Source organism: Falco punctatus (genome assembly GCF_963210335.1).
Source record: "Falco punctatus genome assembly, chromosome: 2".
NCBI lineage: Eukaryota > Metazoa > Chordata > Aves > Falconiformes > Falconidae > Falco > Falco punctatus.
Window position 1 is genome coordinate 81544026 of NC_137581.1, and position 26239 is coordinate 81570264.

General features: G+C 41.7%; 1 protein-coding gene across 2 annotated transcripts in view; it reads left to right on the plus strand.

The window, feature by feature from the left end:
- The first annotated feature begins 674 nt into the window (after positions 1-674).
- EFHC2 (EF-hand domain containing 2) overlaps positions 675-26239 on the plus strand; it is a 65060-nt gene continuing 39495 nt past the window's right edge. The window contains exons 1-4 of one of the 2 annotated variants that reach the window (XM_080374275.1): positions 675-3444; positions 12131-12319; positions 16594-16744; positions 24522-24745. In XM_080374275.1, coding sequence (XP_080230401.1) covers positions 3142-3444; positions 12131-12319; positions 16594-16744; positions 24522-24745 — 867 coding nt within the window. In that variant the 5' untranslated portion in view covers positions 675-3141. The remainder of the gene's footprint in view (positions 3445-12130; positions 12320-16593; positions 16745-24521; positions 24746-26239) is intronic. The other variant, XM_080374276.1, reaches the window with a different exon arrangement.

Consider the following 26239-nt stretch of genomic DNA (forward strand, 5'->3'; position numbering starts at 1 on the left):
AGTTCTCTCTGTGTGTATGCATGTTTGATTCCTCTGAGCCTGTCCCCTACACGATTTCTGTGATGACTGTTACAGCATTCGATATTTTGCTAAAACAGACCTAAGGAAGAAGGCATTAATAGGTGACAACTTTCCATTCTTAATTTCTGGTACCTAATTAAGGTTATGTCAGAGTTCAACATATGTTCAGGTTTTAGTGTGCTTGCCTGATGATCCACATCAGCTTATAATTCACTTTAAACTAGGCAGCCTGGAAACAACCTGATTTTGGACAGCTCAGACTGAACATGGTCTATAAAACCAGTCTTAGAAAAAGGATGAAGTAACACATATGACAGGATTAAGACACATGTTTTCAAGTGAAGCGACACTAAATTACGCTGATTTTAGTAAAACTTCCCTGTTCTCCTCTTCATTCCGAACTTTCCTATGCTAAATTGACACAACTTGGAATGGACACAACTTAGACAAATGGACTAACAAAAACCTGGAGCCAATGACATTTGGTCAGATTAAAAAATGGTATTTTGTAAAAAAATTAAGCCTTTTCTGGAGTTTTGAGTTGCTCAGTAGTTTACAATTTGAATACCCTTACTGATTTCAAGTTTGCTAGTACAACTCAATCCCAATACAAAGAGACTAGAATTTGTCTTTTCATCACAAAACCAGTATATTCACCACTATTACCCACAGAGTACTGTCAGAATATATGGCTAATTTACTACTGCCAACTGCTCGCCTTTGTTGTCATTAACAGCCTTCATTTAATAAAAATCTTTTCTCAAAAATGGTTTTCCTGTAGTACTTTTATATTTCCCAGAAAAGGCATTAAAATTAATTTATTTTCACTTGGTCTTTATTCTTGAGTGAATACAGCAAGGAAGAAAAAAACATGTGAGAGGAACCCCAAAGAGAAGGTAATGTAGAAAGAAACAATTCTGTTCTGAAGTAGAATATACCTTTCCCCCTCCCCCAATTTTGAAAGCAAAAAAAAAAATGATTGAAGACTGATAGAAAACATCACATTGCAACTGTGCTTTTGGTGTACAAGGAAGATGCTCCCCTTCTCCACAGCTCCCTGTGGCTTCTTCATTGGGTGAGGTGGAAGATAATCCTGTGCAGAAAGATTTGACCTGAAGGTTAGGGATGATTCACAGGATTTTCTGCTGGAAATGTGTGGGACTCTCTACTGACACTGTGCACTTCACTAACCTTCCTAAAGTACTGCTGTTTCCCTTGCATGTTTTTCACATACAATCTTTGCCCATCCTGCCTGACACCTTGAAGCAGCAGTTTATTATTGATATCAGAAAAGTATTAAGACATTTCAACTGCCCTGCTATGGAATGAGCCACAAAAACTAGACAGGAGATACCAGTTCTGGAGGATAAGTGAGGTCAAAAGACATTCTAGCGCTTCACTGTTGAGTATTGACAATGGTTTCTACCCCAAATGAGAAGTTGTGCTATTAGTTGCAAGGGGCCTATGGGGATTCTGCACGAAGCTGCAGCTAGGCTGGTTCACTCATCTCAGAGACACACTGGCACATACACATTATAAAATGCATTGGATCCACTTTCTGACAATCCTCACTCTCTAATGGCAGCTGCCAAACCTGAAAGGTATGTTTTATAAGTATGCCAGCTGTCTCCCATGCACTGTTTGTGAGGTACATAAAGACATACGGAAAGGGTATCAGGGGATCACATGAATGTGCAAAGAACAATGGGCGATGCTGAAGAGCTTCACTGGTTACGTCCAACAGTGTTGTGTGCACTGCCATGACCCTCTCAGAATCTGCACAGCTTGCTTGCTTTCCTTCCCTCTCTTTTCCTTCCCTTCCCAATTTCAAACTTTTGGCAAAAAATAAAAAATGAAAGAATTTTCACTGAAATGACAGGTTTTGAAATGAGAACAGTTTTGCCAAATACCAATTCAGATATCGAATGCTGCACAAGCGCTCCATGGGAGCTGTTTGGGGAGTGCCTCCTGGACTCATTCAGACTGAACACATCGCCCATGCTGTTCCACAAGCCTCTGTTTCAGGGAGGAAAGATGATATGTTATGGGAATTTCATGGTCTGATGCATCATAGAGTATGAAATATGGCAGGGGAGATCCACTCCATCTATGAGAATAAGGACATGCAGCAACTGAAGTACAGTTCCTCTGAGGCAGTGTGATGACATATCAGAACTGAAGTATTTGGGTTTCAGCTAACTATTTTTTCCATAAACTCACTTTTCTGTAAAAAGCAGTTCTAATTAAAAAATATATATTCATGAACAGCTTTATGTAAAATGGAGGAACATAATGTAGCGTGGTTGCTGTTCTCTGGAGTAGGCTTTAGAGGCGATCTGGAGTGCATCCTCCCTTATTAACAAGGGAAATGTTATTTCCATTAAAGAACGAAACAACCCTTCCCCCCAAGCCACCCGTGAGAAACTCTCAGTGTATTTTCTGTTTGAAATTTAAATTTTAACATAATACCACCCACTGTACAATGAACGTGATTAAAAGGATGGTTCCTTTTATTTTCAATTAAAATATGTTTCAAATGTTTACCTTTCCACACCAAATGCAAATGCAGGTGCCTAACACAGTGCTGGGAAACCAGAAAGTGGAAACCCACTGACCTAGTTTCACCATCCCGGCGGACCAAAGTGCAAACAAAACAAACAAAAAGATGTGGAAGCATCCCCCCCCACCCCCACCCCCAAGCCCACCAGGGCCCCTGAGTAAAACGTAGTGGATGAAAGTCACAAAACGAAAAGCATTAAAGATTGATTTGCGCAGAAAGCTGCAGTTGTGGTGGGATCTGCCCCATCCATGACCCCGGCTCCCGTCGGGTTCTGGGGGGCCGTGTGGGGGCAGCGGTTACCTCACGCCAGCCAGCGGGAGCGCGGGCAGGGGGCTGCACCCCGCCTTGGGCCTGAGGTAAACGCTGACAGATCTGTGAAGAAGACGGCAACGGATTCTGAAAAATCGCATCAGCGGATCTGTATTTAGTTCTCCTCCGCCCCCGAAGGCCGCAAACCCCGACTCGCCCCTCCACCTCCGGGCCCGACCGCCCCGCCGCGGGGCTGGCCTCCCCCCGGTACCGCCTGGGCGGGCTGTAGCACCGTGGGAACCGGCGGCGGGATGACTGGCGGCGGGGACGGCCAGTGCCCGCTGCGCCCGGCAGTCCCCGGCCCAAAGTGCTGCGCGGGGCGCGGGCGAGACCGAGACCGAGACCGAGACCGAGACCGAGGCCGGGACCGGGGCCGGGGCCGGGGCCGGGACCGCCTCGCTCGGCTCCGCTCGGCGTCCGCCGCCCTTCGCCCCGCCCCCGTGACGTCACCGCCCGGTCTCCAGGCAACGGCGCCCCCAGCGGCGCGGGGCTCCCGGTGGGCCGGGGCGGCCATGGCGCTGCCGCTGCTGCCCGGGGCCTCCCGCGACCGGAACGTGAGTGACAGCGGAGGAGACGTCCCGTCCCGTCCTGTCCCATCCCGTCCCCTCCCCTGCTCCGGTGCCGGGGCTGCCGCGGGGGCCGCGCCGGCGTCGGCGTCCGTTGGCGCGGCCGCCCCCCTCAGGCCGGGCCGGGCCGGGCCGGGGGCGACGCGGCCGCCGCACAGCGGGCAGGGGCAGCGCTCCGCCGGCCCGAAGGGGGGACAAGGGCGGAACAAGAGGCGCTTTGGCTGTCGGTGGGCCGGCAGGGCGGGGTGAGGCGCAGGTGCGCCCTGCAGAGTCGGCCCCGGAGGTGCCACGGCGAGGCCTTTCCTCCCGCTCCTTACCCGGCAGGTGGAAGGCGAGGTGCTGTCCGGTGTAGGAACCTGCTCCGGCCTTGCCTTGCCAGCGGGAATACGTTACAGCTAGGCCCAGACTACTGGCAGCTGCTGTGGGGCACTTTGAGCATTTGTTCATCCCCAACAAAGCAAAATGGGATGAGGCAGATAGCCTCTAAATAAACCAAAAGTCTTTGCAGAGGGGGGTAAAAATGCACGGGATGCTAACATGGTTTTCAGAGTTGCCAGTACTGTTAACTACAGATGGCAGTCTGAATGTGTAAGATGGTATTTTTATCATGAGCTACAATAGCAAACAAAAGAGAAGGCTGCCATCGCTACTTCAGACTTGTTCATCAAGGATAGCTAGAAATTTGCTGAATACGATCTGTACTATGAAATGGTGCAGGAGGTAAGGAAGGATTTTGGGCATGGCACTGTAGCTGGTGCCTTCAGGAGGCAGATGAAGCAGTGTAGACTTCCTTAATAATGCTAAAATACCTGGAAGAGAATCTGTCATTTTCAGACTATGAACATGTTAGAGCCCTCATTTCTGCATCCTGACTGCTGGGGTGCTTTGCTAGCTCCTGAGGCTGGTCTGCTGTGTGGGGGACCATGTAGAAGTTGATTATGTAGTTCAGGGACAATTTGCAAATGATTTGTCAAGACACATGTGTTAATGCCAATGATACCGTGAACGTCAGTACCACCTCACTGAGACTTCTCCATGCTGTTAGGGTATCTGGAGCTTGCTTCGTGAGCTAGGAATCAGCTCACATTAAGTGTGGTCCAGTGTAAAACCTCTGGCAGCTCTCTAAAACACCAAGACAGGTAGACGTGATCTTAGCAGCCCAGGTCCTGGTACAGGGATCATGAAATTGCGTAGAAATACGTGGACTCCCCAGCCTTGCTTGGTGTGTCAGCATTGCACAGGTGCATGCAAACACAGGGCCTCTTGCAGGAGGAGCCCAACTTAAAAGCAGCGAGGATCTTTCAGGCAAGTTCTTCCCTGTGAACAGCAGGTTGAGTTCCATTGTTTTAGAAAGAAAAAAGAAGGGGCTTTTGCTGACTATTCAGTCTCTTGCTGAATTCAAATTTGTATTGTAAAGAGTTGGTTGTGTATATAACACTTCAAGTAGCTGTTGAGTAGGCATATCAGCAACACTGGAGTAGGTGTGTACCATTGTTATGTGCTGGGTGGAAGCAGAATAGCTCAGCTTAATTTTATCTGTGACTTTATTGTTATCCAAATTTCAGTTTAACTTAATCATTAGGGATTCTTGGGTTTAGAGTATGGTGAGTGAGTTGTCTCCAGAGCTCCACAAGAGCAGTGAAGAGGCTTTGTGACACACGTGGTACCTCCTTTTTCAAAGAAAACCCACAGTATTTGGCTTCACATCCTTGGGAAGTTACATATAGGGAGCACTGAACACTGCATGCTGGAGTACGTATAGTTCATATATGTGTTATGAGAACTAAAGATGTGAAAACCAAGTCAAAGTTGCCACAAGACAGCATTGTAAAACCATGGTTATACCCTTGTTAGGGCTCCATACTGCTCTTCTGAGAGTCCTTGAGATAGCAGAGTTAACTTGCCTTTCTTGAAAAGCATTTCTGATCTCCACTTAGTTATTAGCTATTAGATTTAATTTTATTTTCATAGAATTCCACAAATGAGAGGCTAAGAAGAGCATACTACAAGGGGGGAAAAAGTGTCACTGCTATAGATAAATTGAAAAGGAAGAAAGTATTTTCACCTGTTGGTACACTGAGCATTGCCAGCAATACCTCTTATTGCACAGAAACAACAGCAGCAAAGCATCCTCTGAAGAAGGACGAGAAGAGCACAGGGTGTTGCTTTTCCTGTCTACCCTTGGTTTATAATTAAGGGTATTAATTCCACTCATCACTGTTCAAGCTACTTTTGCAATCCTCTTTTCTCTGCCCCTAATGCTTCCACCTGCCTCATAGGCTCACGAAAGGCACTGGAAGAGTACATATGCATTTTGTCTACCTCGGAAGTGTTTAGTAAGGGGCTGGGCTGTCTCCAGAAAGTCAGAGCTTTAACGTAGTTAGGGACACAGAGTTTAACTTCAGGGTATCAGGGACAATTGGCAAACGGGACATAAGAAATCTTTTCTCAGCTGTTAGGTCTCTGGATCTAAGAGCCACTGGCCCTTGTATTACCTCTCCATTAGGATTATTATTACTTTTAGCTCACTCTGCCGAGAACACTTACATCACTTACATCCTCTCCAGCCAGGAGCAGAAATGCTTCATCTCTGGCTGGAAGCACTGGCAGTGAGGCCAGGCAGCATGCGGCAGTGCCTGTCATATTCAAATGTGGGTGATCAGGAGACCTAACCATAGAGCAGGCTGGTATTTCAAACACAGATTAGCCCATCTCCTGGCCAGTTGTGAGGCCCCCCTCTTCAGGGGGCTGTCTCATGGGCAGAAGTCAGGCCTTTCCCCTTGCTGAGGCTGGGGTGGTCAGAGTCTGTGCTGGGGCTGCTGCTGCCCCTTGGCAAGGCTGGTGCTCCTCTGTCGTGACAACCTTAGAGAAGTGCCCTTGTCTGCCTGATAGTCCTGTTGCGTTAAAGAGTTTATTAATTTCTTTATTTTCACAAACAGTAACTTGTGTGTTACCTGTTCAGAAATTTGACTGCATGTTGCATACCCTTGAAAAGGGAATTCCTTAATTCTTTTTGTTGTTGTTGTTGTTGTTTTTTTGTTTGTTTTGTTTCTGCCGCTGAAGCCAATGTTTAAGAGCTGTGGGAAAACCTAGGTACTGTGGCTTCTACCTGCAGAGCCCAACTGATATTGAAATTGTGTGATAATGAGATTTTCAGCTTTGTTCATACAAGTTACATGTGTGTTGCCTGTTTGTCAGGGCAGAAAATCACAGATCTTGATAACCATCTTAGTCCTGCACATGATGGAAACGTAGCATATAATAGGTTTGCTCTCTTACTGCAAGAAAAAGTTTGTGCATTTGGAGCCTGGACTGTGTTAGGGATGATGCTGGTTGCAATGCAACAGCTTCAGTACTTCCTTTGTTAGTGTTACTGGTCTACCTCCTGTCCTTAAAGGCAGCTGCCCCTTCTGATACCAGATTGGTGTTCTTGCCTTGTATCAGCAGCTAACGGAGAGGACCACATATTCGCATGGGTCACATTTACCAAATGTTAGCTGACCAGTGTATTTTCTTGCCTGAGGTTTGAAATCCCTCTCAGAGAATTCTGTACAATAATTCTGCATGGCATTTCTCAGAGAATCAGGCAATAAGTTTATAGGTCTCAGGGGAAAGTACATCCTTGAGAATATCAGTTACTGTTGCAAACTTTATGGTGCAGTAGAAAATCCACATCTTCCTTGTTTACAGTGAAAGCTTGGAGGTGCCCTCAATTGTGCTGCTCTTGCTGTCTCTGTGTTTCCTGGATTGAGTGTTTGCTGCTGCTCTTGTAATCATTGGCACCAAAAGGGGACATTTGTTTTTCTTGACAGAGCACTTGCCAACCTCTTTGTAAGTAAGCTGGCCTGCTGTGCCTTCCCTTCTTCTTTCCCTGGCCTTCTTTCCTGAACCTCTTCTACTACCTCCTGCCTCCTACTCCCCCAGAATCACCAAAACCAAATCTTCTTGTAGCTGCCTGTCAGAGTTGCATTTTGATCCTTTTACTTTATATCTATCTGTTGTCTCCTTTCAGACTGTACCAGATGAGTCAGTAAGAGCAAGCTAATAAAATCATAGAATGATTTGTATTGGAAGGGGCCTTTAAAGGTCATCTAGTCCAATTCCCCTGTGATGGACATCTTCACCTAGATCAGGTTGCTCAGAGCCCTGACCAACCTGGCCTTGAATGTTTCCAGGGATGGGGCATCTACCACCTCTCTGGGAAACCTGTTCCAGGGTTGCACCACCCTCATTGTAAAAATTTTCTTCCTTATATCTAGTCTGAATCTATCCTCTTTTAGTTTAGAACCCCCTGTCCTATTGCTACAGGCCCTACTGAAATGTTTTCTCCCTTCTTTCTTATAAGCCCCAGTTAAGTACTGAAAAGCTGCAGAAAGGTCCCCCCGGAGCCTTCTCTTCTCCAGGCTTTCAGCCTGTCCCCACAGGAGAGGTGCTCCAGCCCTCTGATCATTTTTGTGGCCCTCCTCTGGAGATGCTCCAACAGGTCCATGTCTTTCTTGTGCTGATCCAGGCTGTTAGTGTTGAGGTACCTTGTTCTGAGATGTGTTAGGGGGACAGCAGAGTTGCTGGGATCAATGTCTTAAGGTATTCCTCCTTTTAAAGTACTGCTTAACCTCTGAACATACTGAAAACTGCAGCAAGCCAGGGATGATAAAAGAGTTGAAAATCGGTCACATGAATTTGACTGCCACAATGTGCAGCATTTACATGTATTTCTGTTGCTTAGCTGAAGCAACCAAGAGACTGTATGAGCGGTCTAGAGTAGTTCAGAAATGCCGTAAGTTCATCCTGATACAGGAATTGAGCAGGAACTCCACAGTGAAGCTGCTGTTCTCAAGGCTGGAATTAAAAATGTATATGGGGAAGAGAACTGGATTGCTACCAGTGGCTTCTGCCATAACTCCCTGTGGGACTTGGTTAAAAACATGTAGCTCCTGAGACAGCATGTGTCACAGGGCTCCCTTATCACTCTAACCTCCGTGGTGAGCAATTTCCAGTTGTGTTTGGTTCAGCTGAAACGTGCAGCTCCCCAATGAGTTTGCTGTGACTCTGTACCAGAGTATTAAAGAGCAAAACGGAGAAAGCATGAGGCAGTGTTCCCCAAGGACTGCAGTGCCTGAATTTGCAAAGCCAATAGCTGCAGTCAAAGAATCCTGACCTTTGCATTAGTCACTATTGAATGTCTCCTCAATATTTATTTCAGGCTCACCGCACAGAAAATGGCCAGCCTTGTTCAGCAGATCTACAGCCTGTTCAGTTTAGCTGCATTAGCACAGCAGACACAGTAAAGCTCTTTCCCTGCACTCTTACAGATTTCTTTTAGAAGTCATTTAATATTACTGTGGAGGTAACATGATGTTCTGTCACTATTTTAGGCTGGATGTGGTCTGAGTTCATTAGCTGAAGTTTCCCAGATGTCATTTTTCTCTTTTGTGATCTTCAACTATAATTACTCTTTTTCTTGAACTTTCTTTTGGCTTTTTTTTTTACTTTGTTGGTTTGGTAACTGTGCTGACTTTTAGAAGAGATTATTTTGCATATGGGTTTAAGTGCTTTTCATGGAGAAGGGGCTTATAAGTAATACTGTGATTGGGAATCTAGACCAGTCTTTCTGTCAAACCCTAAAAAGTTACAAGAATGCCACAAAAGATTCTTAACCGTTGAGTTGGAGCTGTTGGGCCATGTATTTTTCATATAAAATTGTGAACGATGTTGCAATTTCATCCCTAAATTCTAGAAAGTTTCCAGCAGGAGAAAACTGGATTACTTTGATGAACACTTTACCACAAAAAGTAGTAAAGCTCACCAAAACCCAGAAACAGTTGAACAGCAAATGCTTCTAGAAGAAGCCTTAAGGACTTGAAAAGCTTTCCTTTGCTCAGGAAAACTGCCTCCCTCACTGTGCTTTGATAACTATGCCTTTCTCCCGAACTCATGCTTTGGTAATAGGGAGAAAAGAATTAAGTACTTGCTGTGCTAAAAAGTGAATCTGTTCTATAGCACCTTCAGTATAAATCAGATGTTTCTACTGTGAAATTTCCCTTTTAAAACTCAGTTTGACTATAGTTATTTCACATTTGAACTGATAAATGCAGAAAGCTCCCTTCCATTCTGACTTGTCCCCAACCCTTTATTATTAAAAAAAGGAAGAGAAGAAGAAAGGGCAGCTTAGTAGCGCCCAAAGGAGAGGGAGAAAACTATCCCAAGTGCAGGTGTGTTACAAAGTGGGTGCCAGAGCCATCAGTGCTTGTCTGTTCCAGAGTCCCATACCAGAAGAGCACCTGTGCTCGCTTCTTGAGGGAGAGTTGGGATGACCACATGACGATTCGCTCCTAATGCCCAAATGTCAGTACTGACGCTGCACACTGAAGCATGACATTTTATATAACAGCTCAAAAAACAGTGCTGATATGAAATATTTTATTTTGGGCATTACTCCTGCAAATATACACCTCTTTTTTTTAAGTCTTATTAAATTCCTGGTTTGAGCAATGCTGTGTGGCCGGGGTGCCTTAGGGTTAACTAGTCATTACACAAGTTTTTTTTTTATTTTATTGAGCTTCCCTTTTATTCAGTAACCTTTGTTCTTGAGTTATAAACATATGGTTCAGGAGTACTTATTTTTTTCCTTTGTATTATTCTCTAAACTATGATACTTGCCATGTCCCCTTTAATTCACCTCTATTCAAAACATTGCTTACCTTTTAAGTATCTTCTTTGGGGAAGTGGTTCCATACTCCTGATCATTACTGTCCCCAGTATGTGGCCCTTATTTTGTTTTGCAATGACTTTCAAAGTGTGCTGGCTAGCCCAGGTTTTGTTAACTTAAGCAAGGTATGGCCACTGATGATTATGGTATTAAAAATAGTAGGTATTTTATTATTTTTCATACCACTGTCCTTGCAAAAGTGGTATGCAAATGGATTTTAAGCAAATGTTAAGCTAAAGTGGAGATGAAGGTGTTTGTGTCAAGGGCAGTTCTCCGTCTGGGTCATTGAATTTAGAGCACTGCAAGGCAGGTGAAGAGTTCAGATTGTAACCTTCAGTGTGCAGTACTTTGTATAGATGAGCACTGAATGTTCTGAGCCATGAGGCTGGTTAGCTGCCTTTCAGATTCCTCACTCTCTTTCATATTGGCAGAATGAAGTAACTACTCAGTTACTTTTAGATTTTGCTGCTTCACTGCTTGCTTGTTCCCAGAACTGCTGTGCTGAGTGTGTACAGCTACGTAATCTTGGAGCACTTGAATGCTGCCATGATGAAAAATGATTATTTGTACCATTTTTTGATTTATGATAGTAACTTAGAGTTGTCTACACCTTTTTGGGAAGTAGTGATTTAAATATATGTGTGTGATGATTAGTGATACCTAGTTTTCCAAATGTAGCGAGGGAGACAGTTTTGGCTCTTTTCTACTTTACTGACATACCTGCTCTGGTGCTGCTGTGAAAAATTTTGCTGTCCAGACTTTTCCTCTGCCCAGGGCCTTCTATGTGCTTGCCAGAACATCAGTTCCTCTCCCTTAGCCTCATCTTCCCTCATGTTCTCCCAGGCCGGGGGAGGGCACAGCTGTGGTAGTCCCCATCTCCCCTTACTCGGTGTTCCAGGGTGCAGTTACCCAGTGACCCTTCTCTGCCTTCCCCGACAAAGTGTGTCAAGGATTTGAGAAGGTGGAGAAGGCGCGGGGGGGAGGAATAGCAGAGCAAGAGGGGCTAATGATTTGGGATTGCCGCTCATGGGAGGAAGGGTTAGTGGAGCTTTCTGTTGGCTTTTCCTATTTCCCTGTCCTCTTGTGTGAGACTGATACATGGGGTTGTTAGGGCATTGCTGTCCAAGCACAACTCACACCGGCTGCCTGCATCCAAGGGAACTGTCTAGCAAAGCAGGCAGCTCATTAGGAGGGGCATTCCCACAGGCAGGGCTGGTATTCATGTGAGGCCAGAGGCTTTTCTATATCGCTTCAAGACTGGCTTCCAGTCCCAGCCAAGAAACGTGAATCGGCAAGATGGGTTTCTTTGCAGTTGGTTGTGCATATTTTTTTAAGTACTACATCCTTAATTGCCTGAAAAAATAGTAATAATATAAAGAAATCACTACAGAGACCTTCTTTTGGAATAAGCCCAGATGGAATGAATATTCTGTTTTTTGATTAAGGTCCAACCTCCCAAAACTCAAATGGATTCATGTAAGGAGCTATTTTTTTTGCACTCGGGGATGCAAGTGTAAATAGGATCTTTGACATAAGTAATGAGAGCAGGCTGTTCTCTGGTACTCCTGAACCGTTTCCATTTGTGCTGTGGAGATATGTAGAAAAGGTTTTTCCCCTCTACCTTTTGCAACAGTTCTCATGGGTGACTTGCTTCTTTCTACTGTATGCCTCAATCCTTGTTGCCGGGAAGGAGGGGGGCGGGAAATGGCTGGTATCATCCTGTCTCTCAGCCAGGGTAAATTACTGAAATATTTTTCCATTTTCATCTGTAAGGCTGGCAAATTGACCACTGAAATGTGTCACTTCACTTGAATCATTCCAGTTGTTACAGGTTTTTAGACTGCATTAAAAGTAATCATAGAGAAACTCTTACATGTTTAATCCCTCTTGCCTAGATAGTTAACTCTTGTGGATTTAAAAACAAACATTTTTTTTTTTTATCTTTTTCTTCCAAACTTTTGACAGATTGGGAAAGAAAAGTTCCACAAGTCACAGCACTGGGGTTACTGCAATAATGTTGCTATGCTGGTTGGAGAAGATAAACCTGGAATAGGAGGTGAACCGTTACCTGGTCAGAAGCTGAAACCTAAATATAGTGTGTTTCCTGAAGGAATAGGGAGTGATGCTCCTGCTTGGGTAGCATTTGACAAGCAGGTACATTGAAATCTGTATTTGTATGTTTTTTTATGAATAGCTACAATATGGCAAAGATGGCATGTAAGTGAAATTCAGTTAGTCATATATTTCGGAAGTTTATTTTGTGCATGCAAAAAAAGCTCGTAGGTAGACAAAAGGAGTGGTAACATCTATTTTTCCATCATATTGGTATGTTGGACAATTAATATAAACATATATCATGCCATACAGCAACATAAAAAATATTTCTGTATTGGGGTACATCTACAGGCTATAAAAAAAATGAGGGAGTAGTTGGCTTATTTCTTTTTAGAGAAAATGGTGACAGTAAAAGAATTATTTGGCGACCTGGTAATAATGAATGTAGGGCAGGGCCCAGTCCAGGCGAAAATGTTCATGGGCACCTATAGGCTTGGAATTCACTTATGCCATCAGGTTTGCTTGCTCAAAATCCTGTTGACTTTTGTGTGATTGGTTCATGTGTAATATAGGTATATTGTGTCATAGACACAGGAATTTAAAATCAGTATTTTTATTTTGGAAGAATGTATTGACACCATTAGAGAGTTATCAAATAACTGTAATTTGTGATGATATGAATTTTGTAGCACAGTCATTACTTTCCATGTTTAAATTTACATTAAATTGTAGTTAGCAGTGTCTTATTTCTAAAGCAAAAAGCCTACAATCAGGGAATGAAAATGATCTAGAAAAAGAAATCATTCAGCAGATCACATAAATGTTGCATGACTAAATGAGTACGGTATTTAAATATTGGGAAGAATGGCTAATCTCGTAATTTTTGCTTTAAAAGAAAAAGCCATGCAGGTAATTGCAGTACAATTACGCATTTGTCTCTTTGACAGACCAGAACTACTGCAGGAAAATATAAGGCTTGAACAGATGCACGTGACTTCGGTTAGCATTGCCTCTGAAATCCCAGTATTGCTCACGTAGTGTTCAGCAATGTGTTCAAGTATGAATTGGTCTAACGTGCCAAAGTGTTAAGACTTCAGCCAGGCATGGACTTGCTTTATCTACACCCTTCTTTCAACAGGGAGCTGTGCCTTGGCTTCTCAAGTTAACGGGGCTTGGACCCAGCTTTATGAAATAAAGGGGGTAGGCAGGAGGCAGTGGGGACCTTCCACTGAGCATCAGACATTGAACTTGGCTGGTGAGATGAGCTAGCTGGCCTTCAGAGGTTCCTTCTCAGTGTATTCCTCCACAGGGCAATGTAGGACAGCAGTTTGCAGGTTTGGAATTGGCCTCCAGAGGGCTCATGTGTTTGCATTAATTGCAGGCTGTTAAAGGGTACTGCCCAACTCATTTAGCTTTCTCACTTAGGAGCCTAGAGTGCAGCTATGTCCTCCGCTGCTGTAGTCGGTGACAGCAGAATGGACGACATGAAAAATAGTTTGAGTAGGTGTTTATCTTTTTAAATGTAGTCTGCTTTCTTACCATTTTTCTTTGGTTTCTAACTTTCAGCAGCACCATAGTAATTCAAGGAAGGACAGGCATAAAACTTCATTATTAAGTGGATTGAGAAACAGCTTTTCCAATTTCATATGCCTGATAGGAAGCAGGTGTAAATTTAATTTCTTCTATGATTAAGTATACACACAGGGCCTCCTGGTCTTGAAATGACGTTTATAATTTGACTACCACAGGTGCCAGAGAAACCTTGTGCCAAATTTACAAAATGCCACAGTTTATTCAATCTTTATTACTTTTGGTTTTCATAGGTAGTGTTTAATTCTTTTAAGAGTAGGATGGGAACTTTGGACACAGCAATGTACTACAGACGAGACACGCATTAGGAAGTGTTACATTTCAAGTACTTTGAAAATGAACTTTGCTTTAAGAAGAAAAGTTAAGTTGTCATCTTTTCTGTTCCTTCTCCTCACCCTTCCTGAATCGTCTGTTTTGATCTGCAAAATTGCAGGTGGCTGCTGCATCTGTTTCAGTCATACTGTAGCATGTTGTCATACACTTGCTCAAACTCCTTGAATGGAGTAGACCAGGGCACGTGTATGCTCAGTGAAAGAAATAAATACAGTTTATGTAGGACCTGATTGTGCTTGGATATCTGTGCAAGCAGACTTTTGACTGGCTGTTGTCTCATGAGACAACCATTCTCAGTAAAGATCATTGACAAAATTAAGAACAATTAGTAATCAAATAGGGCACTTGAACAATATGCTTATCAAATGACTATACTCTGGTGGGACTAGCAGGATAGGGAGAAGAAGGTACTTCATCTAAGCGAGTTCCAGTGGTTTCATGGCTTATCAGCAGCTAGGCAAGGAATGAAATTCAGCTTCTTTTCAGCTGAACCCCAGGTTGTTCAGACTGGGATATAGTCATTCCAGCACTGTAGTACCTTTTAAGTCTCCTGGAGTATTTAAGAGATTTGCACAGGGCCCCTGGTCATTCCAGAACAGTAGCTGGAGGCCAGGAAAGATACCTTGGTCACCAAAAATGGCACTATACGCCAATGTTTAGACAAATGGAAAGAAGAAGAGATGTTAAAGGATGATAGAGTTTGTGTTGACTCTGTTGTATGTCAGATGTTTTATCTAGTGGTTTTGTGTTTGATACATAAAACGGTGAAATCCACAGTTAAAAATCACTGTGGCCAGAATAACTTTATTTATTTATTTATTTATTTATTTATTTTCAACTATTTTATGTGTAGTGTGTTCAGAAACTTGTGTATTGTACTACTTAAACCATAACTGATGGTGTCTAGATTCTTCTGTGTGAAGATTTAATGCCATTAGGTTTAACTGGTAACAGTTATGTCATTTGATTATAATTTAAAATTTATTTCTCTAATGGTGATGGGTAACAGTGCAGTTGGAGTTGATACCAAAAATGTGTCTGTTATATTGTTTGATGCATGCTGAAAATCAGTGGGGTCTTAGCCTTTGAAATAGTTTGCGGAAACACAGTTTTCTTCATCTTGGCATTTATCTTGCCTGAAAGAAGGGAGAGTGGCCTCTTGAGAAGTCTGACTAGGACACAGGGTGGCTGTTCCTGTGTGCTCCTGAGCAAGCCACTAGCTCTCTCTCCCCAGATGTAGAGAAAGAGGCTGTGTTTGTCTGTTGGGGTGTTTTAAAATCTCTGTCATTAGTATTCATGGAAGTACTTTGAGGTTCTCAAAGGCACATGCTAAAGGCATACAGACTGTTAACCAGTCTGTTCTGTCATTTAGGGATCTTGGCCAGCTTACTAGATTTCAAGCAATTTCAACCCATGGTCTGCCAGATGCTTATGGAAACATAAGCAACAGCTAAGTTGTCTTTTTTTCAATGCTTCAGTCTGTCTAATGAATCAAGAATAAAGGCCATTGAATTTATTAAATAGAATAATTGTGAAAAGTGAAGTATGAATTAGCACTGATTTGACCCAAATGTGTTGGGGAGCAGGATGGAAACCTATGTTAATTAGTGCTTTCCTGCACATACTTACCACAGCAAGCATCCTAGTAGATAACTGAGATACTTCTTGCATGTTCCCTTAAAATTGGTCTTGGGGATTAAAGACCATAAATGATAGCAAAAAGTATAAAACTTGTGTAATGATTTGGCAAGTTTGAGCTGGGATCTCCACACATGAAGGCCACTGTAGTAAACCACTGATCACCTCACCTATGAAGGTGGGTTTTTTTGCATTATTGCGATTGCAAGAGACTATGAAGATCCATTGGTATACTTGCTGAGATTTCCCCACTCGCTGAATTGCAGGACCAGGTAAGTTTTGAAATTACAATATTGCACAGCTCTAAATTACTCCTGAAAAATGTCATTTCTGTCTGATAGTTCTTCAGTACCATTCATTAGACAGCTTGCAAGGTCTGCTTAAAAAGATCTCTTCTTTCCACTTACCTCAATGGTAAAGCCATTACTGTCATAATGCACTTTATTTTCCAGCAATTCATTGAATAGCAGTCTAAAATTTGCTTCAGGACCTAGGTAGCTCATTGTGTTATCAAAGTGCTTTGTTCAGAAGATTTTCCAAGCAGCCTGCTGATAGTTTTATATTTGATTTACTTCTTTACTTTAGAGTTCCATCTCTGCTTAGATGTTGTGATAATAAAAATGCCAAGCAAAGAATTTTAAATTTACGTGATTTAATGTGGATATCTGTTCTTACATTTCTGAGAAATAAATCTAGCTCCTGAAATCCATACATTTAGTTACTTATAATCTATATAAGTTTATTTTATTGACATATTTTGCAAAAGCATTGGGAGATTTTGCTGCTTTATACATATTTATTGTTTTTAATAGGTACTGTCTTTTGATGCCTATTTTGAGGAAGAAGTGCCTGACCAAAACCAAGAACTATATAGAATCAGACATTGTAAAATATACTTCTACCTTGAAGATGATACAATTCAAGTGATTGAACCCCAAGTGAAAAATAGTGGCATAACTCAAGGTATCTATTTTTGGTAGTACTCTTCTTTTTTTTTCCTTTTTTTTTTTTTTACCCTTTATATCTTTCTTCAGTACAGTCTTGGTCCATTCCAAAAGATACCTAACATAGCTTCTTGTAGTTAAAATGGGATGTAAGTGAACAGCCATAATTGTCTTTTCTTGTTATGGATCATAATGTTAACTTTTTTTTATTCTCTTAGTTTGAAGATGTAGATTTTGTAAGGCAGGATCCTCTCTCATACTCAAACATACATCTTTCTCTCCAGTATAGTTGTTTGAAATCATATGATAGTAGGTCTTTTGTCAGTGTTGTGTCACTTCTGCAAAAGCAGTTTGTGTTCTAGATCTTCAATCCTGAGTCTGGCTCCTCCCATCTTGGCACTGACTCTACTGGCAGCTCTGTAGTTGTTCATTAGCTGCTGCCGTATCTCTGCTGCCATTGAAGGAGAGCACCTTTTGTGACTCTGGCTGTTGATTCTTCTATGATTAAAGTGTCCTTGGCACAGCAATTTTTCCTTGACTCCTCTAAGCTGAGAGGCTGCCTTGCCTTAGTGTCACATCACTGCACTTGGGCCAGCCTGAGGACTTTTGGAAGAGGGTTTACTGAGCTGAATTACTGGAGTATTAAAGGACTTTGTTTACATTAAGAAAATGTGATCTAGCGGTCAGCATCCTGTTGCAGAAGGGGAGCACAGCTGCTGTTTCTTGGTGTTTATGGGTCACTGCCAGAATTAAAAAAGTTTTCAAGGGCTATAGTCCAGATAAGCAGGATGTCTTGGGATGAGTATCTTGGGATGATTGCGCCTCCCAATCCCTGAAGATATTTTGTGCATTCTGGTGGATCTTACAAAAAATAAGTTAACCGTTTAACTGCCATATTCTTTTCCAAGATGAGCAGATGCTATCAATCTCTCTGTCTACAGAGTAGGATAATATTTAAAGGTGTTATGTGCATCATTACTGTTAGAGCTGGGATATAATTACCTGTGAATCTTTTCTTAAACCAGTACTTCAGGCTCTGCTCTCCCAGTGTTGACTAGTTCTTCTTGCCAGAAATCTCGTTGGCTCTTCATCAGGAGCTGATTTTGAATCCAGAGAAACCTTGTCCTACTCCTACCTGAGCAAATGCTTTTCCAGACCTGAAGAAAAGCATGTCGTATCTCTTCTCCTGGGAACTTGCAAGTTAATTACCCTCTTTCTGCACTCATATGCATAAGGCAGGAGACATCATTGTGTTTAGGTTTTCCTTGACCTGTGTGTCACTGGCGTGGGAGTGACTGTTTTTTGGTATTTGTGATTTTGTGGCTTTGAACAATGACCATTGACAAAGGAAGTACAGTTAACCTGAGAAGCAGAGGTGACATTTTTGAAAGGGAAGGTGGAAGCCAGGTTCATTAGAGCAGGATAAAGCAAATTTAAAGCTGATTCCTTTGAATATAGGAGAGAGTAATTTTCATTGTCTTTATAGTATCGGTTGTGCAGGCTGCCCCTTCAGGCCTGATGTTCCTGGCAGCCTAGTCATGTTCCTGTGGTGACAGGAAGGCTGCAGTTTTCCCTCATTTCAAATGGTTGTTGGAGGCACCTTTGGTACCAAATCTAAAATTAACTGAATAGTATTAGAGAGAAACAAGAATTCTCTCTGTCTTCCATGCAAGGATGTTTTGAAGGCCTCTATGAATTTGTATGAGTACATTATGTGGGATAAATGTGTATCTACAATGTATTAAGCTGAAGGATAAGAAAGAAATGTTCCAGGATCTCGAAGTACACTTAATTTATTTGTTGCTGGTGTCTGGGCTGGTAAGGAAGCTCTGCATATTGATTGTGTGTAGGAAGGAGGAGATACTGTAGATTGAAAGGCCCAAGGACTGTTAGGGACGTATTTAGACTTCACAGTTGATGAGAAGATCTGGGCCCTATACTTTATCATAAACATCTACATAAATATTCTTATTATCCTAGACATTAATATGATGTAGAGGGAAAAAGGTGGTGGGATGCCTGTCAGAGATTTTTTACTCATATGCACTTGGGCATTAAATTTATGCTGCATAACTGAAGACCAAGCACAAAGTTGTTATGTTAAAGGAACTAAATATGTGCTGTTGAACATATGCAAAGGCAGGGTTTCTTAAAAAGAAATCCCAAAACACTAACTGCTAGTCTTACTCCGTTTTCAATCACAAATTGGCCTGTTGCCTCTTTTATTGTATTTTTATATATATATATAAATAAATACATATATAATCTTATTCAAATTCTCTGTCCTGACTGGGAATTTGTAAGCCTGAGAATAACAGAAGTGTAATTGTCTACATTGTGAAGCTTGTAAACTGAAGCACAAAGGAATGAAAATCTTGCCCATGATCATGCAGAAAAGGTTGTAACAGGGTGATGAAGGGAACTGAAGTTCAGGATCTTAACCATAATGCTGTCCTCTGCATGTCTGCTGAAATACAGTGTTGCAGTTAATTAAAGTGCCAGGGGGTCGTAGAGGGAGAGTTCAACTGTAGGAGAGCTTGGGTTGTTGAAAGGCGAACTGTACTGAATGGAAGAGCACAGGCATGGGGATACAAAGGAAGAAAGAACAGTGGGAACATCAGGAGCAGGATAGGCTCAGTCTGTGTGAGCAGTTGGAGAGTTGCAGTGGCAGGAAAGGGGTTGTGTAAAGGAGGAACAGTGAAAAACAGTGATGGAAAAAGTGGAATTGAGCTGTTGAAGGCAGAAAGTGGTGGGGATCTTAACTTGGATGTTTACCCCAGTGGGAAAGATGTAAAAGAGACAGCTGAAATGGCTGTTCTCAGCAGTCTTCTTGAAGAGTAGACATAGCAGTGGTGGGGTAGATCAAAGGCAGGTGGTGGGGCAGATCAAAGGTAGATCTTCTTAGCTTGGCTGGTTAATGCCTTAAGGCCATGGGTTTACCAGTGCTTGTGCCATAACCCACAAATGAGAGCTTGATGATCTGAATGGGTGTCCCTGGGCATGGTGGGATCAGAGAAATGTAGTAGTTTCCCACCGTACTCTCCACTGTGGGTAGTACTTGTGGCTTTGCAGAAAAAAATAAAGAGGCTTATGGACTGCAGGAAGATTTGGTGAAGCTGTGGTCAAAGAAGACAGAAGAATTTAAAACTTCAATTATGATTTTACAAAACTAAAAAAACTTGGTTTCGGGGGGAAAACCAGCTAAGAAACGTGCTTTTACTATTGATCAAACCCTCAGAGTGACAAAGTAATGATCTGTGGGAAGTGTATTTCAGTGACTTTAAAAAATGCTTTATGGAATTGGCTGCTGTACTTGGACATGAATTTGGGCAGATAAGGTTGCTACTAAATAACTGAAGTTTAAACTTCATTTAATTTTGGAAACTGCCTTGCTGTAGTTTGAACTTTGGAAAGTATTAGAAGCATTAGAAGAAATCTATACAAACAGAGATTCAATGCAAAACACAAAGGAATGCAGAGGCCAACCTGAACTTTAGAAAACAGAATCAGAGCAAAAAATACCAGGACACTCACAGTGCACAAGAACTGACTAAAGATAAGTGAGTACAGAGTGAAGAGAAGGATGGTAAACTCGACCACATAACAAACTCCACTGTGTTCTTCCAGAACCAGAGTGCTAGTTATTCTTCCCATATAAAAAGAAATTCTCCCATAGAGAGCCAGGCTCAATATGGCAGTGCAAGTGTTTTGTAGATCTAAATTCCCAGTTAACAGGACTGTGGCTGGCTGATACAGTCTTATCAAAAGGTCATTTATGTCCCATGGGGTTGACTGTAGCTTCCAGTGTAATCCAGACCCTGCAAGCTAGAGCAGAGTGGAGCAGCTGGCTGGTTTCCCCAAGGTCAGCCAGCTGAAAAAGAGAGTGGAGCAGCCTGCTGGCTGGGTTCCCAAGGCCAGCTGGCTGAAGAGGAGGAAAGTACAAGCGGGAAAGTGAAGCTGCAGTCAGCTCCTCCAATGTGACCGATTATCTAAGAGGCCTCCCTTGAGGCCTGGAAGTAATTGTGATTTTGCCTTACTTGATGGTAGCCAAATCATGACCTTACTATATTTTGAGATGAGTGAATAAGTGAATGTAAGAAGCCCCCTTGTTTATTGCAGCAACAGTAGTGGTTGCTTCTCCTCCTTTCTGTGCAAGCAGTCGAAGAGTGTCCAAACTCCAGGTGTTACCCATTCCTCTCTTCTCTCTGATGCACTCTTGAGTAGTGCAGAGGGAGTCAGAAAGCTGTGCTGAGGAAGTTCTTGGATACCACTTCATTTCTCCTGCAGAGCAGTGTAGCAGCAGAGATATAATCATTTGCTGCTCAGCTTCATGAGCTGCCCCGTAGTCAAAAAGCCTTCACTACTATTCAGGTCTTCTTAAGCTGCTGCTGTAGTTGCCAAATAATCAGAAGCCCTGAGAGAAAAGAAGATACGCTGCAGATTATGGTGTGGGAACTCATTGCCACCCTCACTGTCAGAGAAAAGCAGTACTTCAACTTCCTTTACAAGAGCACAGTAGAGAGCTTTAGCCTGATGAGATGCAAATATTTAAAATAATGCTTGGTGGTGCAGTAGGATAGCCTGCTCAATAAACTAACAAAAGAAACATCAAGAATAGCCATCCATCCTGAGCAATCTGAGTGTTGCACATGCCCAGATCCTCCTTTAACAGCTTGTAGCAAATTTCTAGAAAAGTAGAGATGTAATTATTTTCCAGAAGGAAGGACAATTTTAAAAATGCTGTTTTGAAACCTAACCTCAGCTGATCAGGTTTTATTAAATTTCAAATTCAACAATATGAAATGTATCCTCTACATGTGTAGATCAGGTACAGTGATACCTAATAAAAGCAAAGGATTGCTACAGTTATTATCTTCACAAGCCACTTTCCATTAGGAAGGAAATTCTTATCCCTCAGAAGAAAATGGGCATGTGTACTATACTTTGAAAAGTGATATGAAAAACTAGCTGAAGGCTTATTCACCAGATTGGAGGTGAATATGCCCTCAGAAAACACCTCATATTAGAAAATTGTGAGCCATTATGTTTCCACTAAAATGATGATTCAACAGGATTTGCATTTATATAGAGGACTATTCTGACAGCATATTATCTGATGATTTTTGTAGGGGTGACTGAAGGATTAGTGTAAAACAGGTAACATTTTAAAGTATGTGGTTTTGTTAATGGTAATGTGATGCAGTTTTGCATCATATTATAATGTACTAATTACCATGTTTTCTAACTAATATTTCCACAAGGATGAATCTTAAATATGTGTCTAAGTATGTTTAAGGAGGTAGAGGTTCAAATTTGTTTTACAATCAAAGGTCAGTAACCAGAATATCGGATTCGGTACGTGTGAAACGTCAGGATGCTCAAGGGTTCTTAAATAATTATTTTAATGAGAACATAAAGTAAATCTGCTTTGCTGCTTTATTCACATGAAAAATTAAGGGTATGTTTTCATTGTAGGAGTTGGAAGTTAACAAACAACTCAGATAATGTAGCAGTGGAAGGTATTTCATACAGATTAGTCCTTGGGGAAATAGAGCGAACAATGAAGAATTTCCGTGGACTAACTTGGGAATAAGGCCATTCAACAGCAGACAAAACCACACAGAGATATCTTTCTCTGTCCTTTTCTGCTTCTCTTTATCCACTCTCTCCCCAGGCCCTCCTCCACCCCCACCTACCTCCAAAACAAAATAGCAGTGCTGGAAAATCATCAAACGGGACTCAGTGGGAAACCCTACCAGATGCACAGCTGAAGGGCACTGGATCCAGTTCTGTAGTGAGAGATAATGAGATGGACCTTTTACATAATTGTGTCTAATAAACTGTTACTGTAGTAGTAGGTTAGTACTGGCACTATTTTTAGTTCTGGAATTTTTTTGTTTACTGTAGCTGTCTTGAAGTTGAACCTTTTGTAATTACTGTAATTTTAAAGTTGTTGGGAACCCATGGTAGCAAGGAATTATTATAATAGTATGGGTTGCTGGTTCCTCTCTGGTCTTAGCCAGTGGGTATCTGCATTATAAAGCTGGTGTTACAGAGGTGTCTGGCTTGGTAAGCCCAGTGAAGATCCTGAGGTTGAAGGCTGGCCGATCTTTTTATTCTCTGCAGGGTATTTTCACATGACTATATTGAGGTATTGATGTGGCAAAAATTCCACTGTTGTCCTTTTTGTTCTCTCATAATGCTGAAAAAAAGTTTAGTCCCAGGTATGCTGATCTGCTGTTCTTTGTGAACTCTTAACTTTATTCAAAATAAATCGTAGTTCGTCATACATGCAGCTGCACACCTTTCTTTAATGTATGTGTCACATTTTTGTTTAATCTGCTGAGTTTATATGTTGTTTCTAAAACAATTGTAGTATCACCGGATCATTGAGGTTGGAAGGAGTGTCTAAAGATGCCTAGTCCAACCCACCTGCTCCAAGCAGGGTCAGCTAAAGCTAGATACCCAGGGCCATGTCCAGTTGGGTTTTAAGTATCTCCAGGAATGGAGACTTCACAACCTTTCTGGGCAGTCTGTTCCAGTGTTTGATCACCGTCAGAGTAAAAAAATTTTTCTTGTGTTAAGATGGAATTTTCTATCTTTTAATTTGTGCCCATTGCTTCTTGTCCTGTCCGTGGGCACCACAGAGCAGTCTGGCTCTGTCGTCTTCATTCCCTCCCATCAGCTATTTATAAACATTGATTAGTCCACCTGCCCGTGCCCCCTCCCCCCCCCCCCCCCCCCCGCCCCGCCATCTCTGTTCTAGGCTGAACAGACCCAGCTCTCTCAACCTTTCCTCTTATGAGAGATGCTTCAGTCTCTTAATCATCAGCAGTGAGTATATTTGAAGCATTACCCAATTCATCAATGTATTTGTGAGTTTTCAGGTGATAGACCAAGAGCAGATTCCTTCTCTTTTAATGTGTTAAATATAAACAAACACAATGATCTCAGAATAACAGTCCTTTCATTTGAAGACTATCGGAAAATTTAAGTGTGTGCTTACTTTAACAAAGCTAAAATGTCTCTTTTTTTTCTTCTGCTCCACCCTCCTGGCCTTTCTTTTTCTTTTGGATAGTGTTCCTGTTAAGACTATGGGTTATGAGTTCCTGGCTCTGTATTTTTGAGCTGGATTCTTTACTGCAGCCCACCAATCAGCCCAGCTCATCTCTGTGGTCTCAACTTTCAGTGTGCTCCTTAAGGAAGCTTAGTCGAATGTGCCTGCCTCCATGCTGGATAGGGTCACACTTTTTTCCTTGGTAGGGCAGGTTTTTTCTCTAACCTTAGCTACATACGGCTTTTCTCACCCTGCAGAACTTACAGATGAATGTTGTCCCTCCCATACAACCCCACCACATGTTTTTTGCACAACTTTATGGGTGTGTTTTTTTAAAAGAAAAGTTAATGATACTAATGAGTACTGGAGACTGCTGTTGCTTTTAAAAAAAGACATCTCTTTTCATAGTGAGAAATAATACTGACCTGTTATGTTTGCACCAACAAATGGGAATTTATTCCAGTGGTTCCAGTTTTCTCCAGAAGGTGGTAATTTTCTGTATTAACCTCAATAAAATACTAGAACTTACAGTTACAGAAGATGATCAGTGTGAAATATTGTTGTTATTAAAAAGGATACTCTTACCTAGTAGTTCTTTTGTTTAATGGAGGATAATTTTGTTTGTCCCATATGGCTTCAGCTGTTTTGGTCATATCAGCATAGAAAATTAGCAAGTCTGTGAAGTGATCCTTAGAGCAAAGGATATTTACTCTATGAATTTATTCTAATTCTTTTACAGGAACTATTGTTCGACGGCATCGGATTCCACTTCCACCTCCTTATGAAAATCAGTTCTATACTATAGATCATTTTAATATCAACATAGAAGTAATCCTTTATGCCCGAAAATACAAGATTATAGATTGTGACCAGTTTACAAAACATTTCTTGAGGAAGATGGGAGTTAGATTAAATCCTCCCGCAGATCGTCCAGATGACCCATACACCAAAGAACGGCAAAAGGTCAGATGAGGCAATAATAGTGAAAACTTGGGTTTAATAGAACTGCCATTGCTATTAGTAATATGCATTATATAAAATATTTCTCTAATAGCAAATAGCAAAGTAGCTATTTCAACATAATAAATCCCAAGAAAAAACTTGCTTTTAAAAATTTTATTATATGGCTCATTGTACTAACATAGTGAAGTCCAAAATATAACTGATTTTCTCCTGATGTGTTCACACATCTTTTGAAATAAACCAAAATTAATTGGTAAAAATAAAATAAACCTTTCAGTATTAAACCAAAAAGAAAAAAATGGACCTATTATATGTTCTACTTATGGTTTTGCTTGAGCTAATTTAATGATAATAAACACTTTTAAAATGTTTAAAGGAAGATCTAATTGGAGTTGTGGTTCAAGCACATCCACGGCTTCCTGCACACTCACTTGGTCTATTCATATGTCTATCTTTCATGTCTACCCCACATGTTAGTAACAGCCCTTTGCATATATAAAGCAAATTCTTCTGCCACACAGAACACAGCACTCTGCAGTTTTAAGGATTGTGAAGTTTTATTTGAAGGCAGTTCTCCCTTCCATGAGTATATGGGAGCACATACATGCCTCCTCCAAAAATGTCACTCACTGCTCCTGGATGCTATGTGGATTTCCCTCTGCAGGATTTGGGGTCTTTTCTCTTTGTAGTGGGAGTGATGTTTTCTGTAGGGAATAATGACAGTTTCTTTCAGTTCTGTTTTTCTTGAATAATATGAGTGCAGATGGCACACTATTTTTCTCTTGACCTGACTCGGTTAGGACTGTTGGTCCTCGATATGCAGCCTGTTGTTATATATCCAGCCTAATACTCTGAAAGCAACAAATACTCCATGTGTCTGTTGCATTCAACTTAATCCTTCTATTGAGAAAACTGCTGCAGCTCTCAGCAGCAAAAATGGAAGGTAATTATGACTGAGATGTGTAGGACAATTTGCATATCTCTAAGGCACTCTCGGGCCAACATGTTGATTTCACTTCATTGATACTTTTAGGGTTTTTGCAGTCCCCCAGTGAAAAGTAGTATTTGTAGTACGTCTCCTGGTTCTGCATAGTGGTGACTCAGGCTAGCCATGGGTTCCTTTTCCCTTGCTTAGGCCTCATAGGTACAGGTGTATATTGACACATGCTGACTTGTCTTGATATTGGCAGACTGTCAGCATTACATATGGTACTGTGTCACCTGCTTAGATTTATTTTTTTAAGGGGAAAAAAAGCGCAAAACATTCAAATATTGTGCATACATGTGTCTAAAGAGAATGGAGCAGGGGAAAAAGGTTTGTGAAATGAGAGCATCAGAAGACCAAAAATTACTGAAATCTATGTCTTAGTATTCTCAGTTGTTGAGAAATTACGATAAAGTTATTTAGCAAATTCTGGATGCTTTATGCTCTCACTTTCCTGTGACATATTTGTGGAAGGTAATTTTTTTATTTATTTAGTGTGTATTGTGTAT